General features: G+C 43.9%; 1 protein-coding gene across 1 annotated transcript; it reads left to right on the forward strand.

Moving 5' to 3' along the window:
- Positions 1 to 960: 960 nt before the first annotated feature.
- On the forward strand, positions 961 to 4,485 carry nog2 (noggin 2). The gene has a single exon (XM_053638072.1). It carries the CDS (start codon positions 3,010 to 3,012, stop codon positions 3,694 to 3,696), a length of 687 nt encoding a protein of 228 aa, XP_053494047.1. The 5' UTR covers positions 961 to 3,009; the 3' UTR covers positions 3,697 to 4,485.
- Positions 4,486 to 5,094: the final 609 nt, after the last annotated feature.

Here is a 5,094-nt window from a genome sequence, read left to right on the forward strand (position 1 = left end):
TCAATAAATAGAGCAAGTACAATCTTGTTGCCTCATGTGTTTCATCGGGTTCTCTTTGTCTACTTTTAGGACTTGTGTGAAAATCTGATGATGTTTTAGGTCACATTTATGCTGAAATGTAGAAAATTTTCACAAACTTTCAAGCACCACTGAAGATTTAGAAGAAATTAAATCTTTATGATTTTAAAATTTTGATAATCTAAATATTGAATTGTATAGCTGTGCCTTGATTCTGATTTGTTACTCAACTATTTCTTATCATTTGTACATTTGATTGTAAACTGTTTGATTTGATCAGTTGTGTTTTTTAACAAACCAATTTTTATTTGCTTTCTAATGGTCTGAACTTTTATTTTTATTTCTTTGCAAAATCATTTTTCTTCCTGACTCTATTTTGTGTATGTTTGAGGTCTTCTTTCTAGATGTTCTTCCCTGTGAGTCGAGTGTGTGTCTGTATATACGGTGCATTTCAGCACTGCTTAATTTTACCTGACAAAAATTTACAACACTGTTATAATTCTCATGAAATATCTATTTACATTGGGAACTTACACTAAAACAACGTCCGCAGTATCACAGTGGAAATGTTTTAGTGGTGTAACTGTGGTGTCAGTGGAGTTACTGCAAACAGCAGCAACAACACTGACACTATTGCCCAAAATGGGGCAGCTATGTTTAGTTTCAGGGTCACAGAAGACTTTAAACTGAATAAATAATTGTGATATGGGATTAACTGATAATAAATGATTTGTGTTTCTGAAATGTGTAACACTGCTGACACAGATAACACAGAACAATTTCAATTAAAAGGATTGTTCTCAGATTGACCTTTATACAGGAAATGGATCAAGAAGTATTTCCTGTTTGATTTTTAAAGAGACAGTTTCTGTTCAAGTAAAACTTTTTTCTTTTATTTATGTAAAATAAAATATAATTTATCAAATAAAATGCTGCCTATATTGATAAAAGTCTGTGTTTTATATTAATATATTGAATATACAAATGAGTTTATTCACTGTTTTGGTTTCGTACTGAGAATATTTAAAGACACTGACACTTTGATGCACTGCAAATGTCTTAATGACAACAAAACAAATTCAAAAGTGAAAAATTACGTGTAAACCACTTTGTTTCATTTACATTTAAATTTATTTTAATTCAGTTCGTGACTTTATGGCTTTTTACGGGATTTTTTTTTTTTATCATTACAGTGTATTGTAGTAGCGTTAAAGCAGAATTAATCTCACGCCGGTTGTCGCGCCCTCTGGCGGCTGTAGCGCAGTAACACACCGAGCTTCCTCTCATTCTCATTCTCTCTCTCTCTCTCTCTCTCTCTCTCTCTCTCTCTCACACACACACACACACCGTTTCAGTACAGTTACTATATGGACTACGCACGGAGTCAGTTGAAGCTGTCCCGTCTCGTCCTTGGGCTACGTCACGGAACCACGTGACAACACCGCTACTGGAGTCCTCCGGTGAAGAACTTTGAGCGCGCGAAACGAAACCTGAGTGGGAACACCCGGGCATGGTTCCGAGTGGTTCTATCTCGCACGCGCGAATGCCGTGGTATTCCCGCTGTTATGACGTGATGAGGAGATTTCTGTGCGTGCTCTTATCACCTCCAAGCTGCATCATACACACACACACGATGGATAAATGATGTCGAGTCTCGCGGTTGCGGTGACAATATAGAAAAAACAGCGGCGTAAAGTTTCTCATTAATGACCTGGAATGTGCAAGATATGGAAAATCCCAAGATTGTCAAGTGTGTGTGTGTGTGTGTGTGTGTGTGTGTGATGGTGGGTTGGCTCCGCTGACGGGAGGGGGGATATAGAGGGGGATATTTAACTTGAGTAGAAAGCGGAGATCTCTGCACAAACACACTGCGCGCGCTCCTGCTGCACAGAGCGAGAGGTCCGCGCGACCTGCCGTTAACTCACTCACGCGCTCGTCAAGTGTAAGTGCACGCGGACCGAGAGGAGGTACAAACTTGGCGACACGCTATGTACACAACGACAGAGTCAGAAACTTAAAGATACGAATGCACCGGGGATTTAAACAGCAAAAATAAATATAGAAAGAAACCCGTTCAGGAAATCCCACGCGGGGTGAAATGACATGACATGATGTCCACGCAGAGCTCGTGAGAGGAGAGTTGGTTCAGCACGCGGCGGACATACCAACGGAATCTAGTGTCTTAAAAAGAAAACCTTGGATACGCATCTCTTTTAGACTTTAGCGAAGGAGCTGCTGGTGAAATTCTCTAAAAAAGCTGCTCGCGCTTGGGTGGAAGGAGGAGGAACCGGACCGGGGGGCAGCGCCGCGGCGGCGGGACCGACTGGAGCCGAGAGAGAGAGAGAGAGAGAGAGTAAAAATAAACGCCGACTCTCTCTCTCTCTCTTCCTCGTGACATTTAAAAACGCACCGGAGAGGAGACACATCCGGGTCTCCCTGTGCACGCAACGCACGCGGGTGGGAAGTCTCCGTCCCATGTCGCGCGCAGACTGTCACCGAGAGACAGAGAGAGAGAGAGAGTGTCGCCCATGTCGCTATGGTGACCGATTGAACTGAGGGAGACTCGCGCGCACAGGAGGAGGAGGCTGACGGCGAAAGGAGGCTGCACGAGACGAGACGGGTTTAAACTTTGTTTGAGGATTACTTAACTTTTTTCATTTTTGGGAAACTTGTTCCGAGCTCGAAGAGAACTAGAGAGAGAGAGTGAGGAAGAGGAGAAGAAAGAGCGTGAGAGAGAAGATCAGAGAGAGAGAGAGAGAGAGAGAGAGAGAGAGAGAGAGAGTGCACGCGCGTTCCATGCAACTCCGGTTCCAGGTCATTCAAACCGCGCCGCTGTTTAGAAGTAAACTGTCGTCCCGCTTGGACTACTATTTATGCTGCGCGCGCGCGGATCTGGGAGCGTACGTTATTAATTCACCCCCTCCCACTTCTCCTCCTTCTTCTTTTCTTCTTCTTCTTCTTCTTCTTCTTCATTACTGATATTTAATCGCCATGCGACTATCCCGCGCGCTGCTACTTGTGTGCGCGTTGCTGACACTCGTGCTGCTGGTGTGCGCGCGCCGCGGCGCCGACGCCGCTCAACGTTACCTGAGGGTTCGCCCTTCGCCGAGCGAGCACCTGCCCGTACCGGACCTGAAAGAGGACCCGGACCCGGAGTACGACCCGCGCGAGCAGGACCTGTCCGAGCGCGCGCTGCGTAAGAAGCTGGGCAGCGGCTTCGACGGCGACTTCATGTCCGTGAGCGCGCCCGCGCAGCTGCTCGTCATGAACACCACCACCGCGAGCCCGGGTTCCTCCGCGTACGCTCACGCGCCCAGCGGCGCCATGCCGGCCGAGATCAGGAGGTTGGACCTCACGCAGACGCCATACGGGCTCCGCGTGAAGATGGGCAAGAAGGCGCGGCGAAAGTTCCTGCAGTGGCTGTGGACGCACACGCACTGCCCCGTCGTCCACGTGTGGAAGGACCTCGGCGTGCGCTTCTGGCCGCGCTACATCAAAGAGGGGCACTGCTTCAGCGAGCGCTCGTGTTCACTACCCGAGGGTATGTTCTGCAAACCGGCCAAGTCCGTCACCAAGACGTTCCTGCGCTGGTACTGCCAGGGCTTCATGCCCCAGAAATACTGCACGTGGATCCCCGTGCACTACCCCATCATCTCTGAGTGCAAGTGCTCCTGCTGAGTCCGCGCGCTGTATATGTGTGTGTGTGTGTGTGTGAGCGAAAGAGAGAGAGAGAAATGATTCAATAATATGAGAGAAAGAGAATGTACGAGAAAATGCGCGCGTGCGTGTGGGTGCGTTCACGCGACACCTCTGTGAAGATGCACGGACTGACGTGTGCTCTTCTGATAACAAACAATAAACAATAGTAATTATAATAATTATAGTAATAATAATTTTATTGTTGCACTGTGTTCTCGCGAACTGAAAATTGTGTGTGTGTGTGTGTGTGTGTGTGTGTGTGTGTGTGTGTGTGTTTGTGTAAGGCGCCATATAGCGAATCTATTTTTTTATATATAGCATTTTGATTTAAAAAAGAAATAATAATATACCTGTACATATTTAAAAGAAAACAGAAGGAAAGGATGCAGCTATTATTGTTATTGTTAATTATTATTTTGTTGTTGTTGTTATTGTTGTTGTTGTGTTAAATGAGCAGGACCACGCGCACAGAGGAGAACTTTTCCGGAAGTGCTCTTGTCCCGGAAGTGCTTTAACTGACTGACTCACTGCCATGCTACAGCTTTTATATCCTATTAATAATCAGTAATAATAATAATTATGATAATAGTAATAACAAGAATGATTATGAAATGGAACATTAAGGATGAAATTCTATATTTTAAGAGTGAATTAAATATTTTGTTGTTGAAAAAAAAAAAAAACAAATAGTATTTTAGTAAACAGAATGTGTCATGTTTATTTATTGTTGTAACTTGTGTTGCGTGTAGAGACAGAAGTAAAGCCAAACCAGAGCACAAAGCTATCCGTGTGAAATGCCTTGGAGACACAGTTTAGCAATAAAATCTCTCTGATCAAGTGGATATAGTGTGTGTGTGTGTGTGTGTGTGTGTGTGTGTGTGTGTGTGTGTGTGTGTTATCACAGTGTTCAGTAATGTTTTACCAGACGTTGATGTTGATGGAGATAGCAGTGGGTTTCTCAGACACTGGGCCTCATTTATCACACTGTATATGAGCTAAATGTAAATTGTTCATAGGAGTGTTTCTGAAAATCAATTTAGTTTGTAAAAACGTTCACATCCTACATTTCACTCCTGAGTTTATGTAACTTTCCATATAAGGAGAATAACTTATGCGAGCCTTCAAATCGTATACGTGTCGATGAGTTACTGTGATTTTATTTATACACGGATTATACTGTCAAGTTAAAACATTTCTTTATCTCAGTTACAATCCAACTTAATGAACATTTTGTGAAACTCAGTCACTTCATATTAATGACATATTAGAGATTAGCCTTTCAATTAGGACAAATATAATGGCGCCCTATAAGGAGGAGAAGTTATGGTTATGATCTATGTTAGCCAACGCACTGCAGTGGCTGAGCTTCATTACTGG

This window comes from Ictalurus furcatus, chromosome 1 (assembly GCF_023375685.1).
Source record: "Ictalurus furcatus strain D&B chromosome 1, Billie_1.0, whole genome shotgun sequence".
Classification (NCBI taxonomy): domain Eukaryota; kingdom Metazoa; phylum Chordata; class Actinopteri; order Siluriformes; family Ictaluridae; genus Ictalurus; species Ictalurus furcatus.

Excerpts from the sequence above, each read along its gene's own strand:
- nog2 (XM_053638072.1), top strand. The coding sequence starts at position 3,010 with ATGCGACTATCCCGCGCGCTGCTACTTGTGTGCGCGTTGCTGACACTC.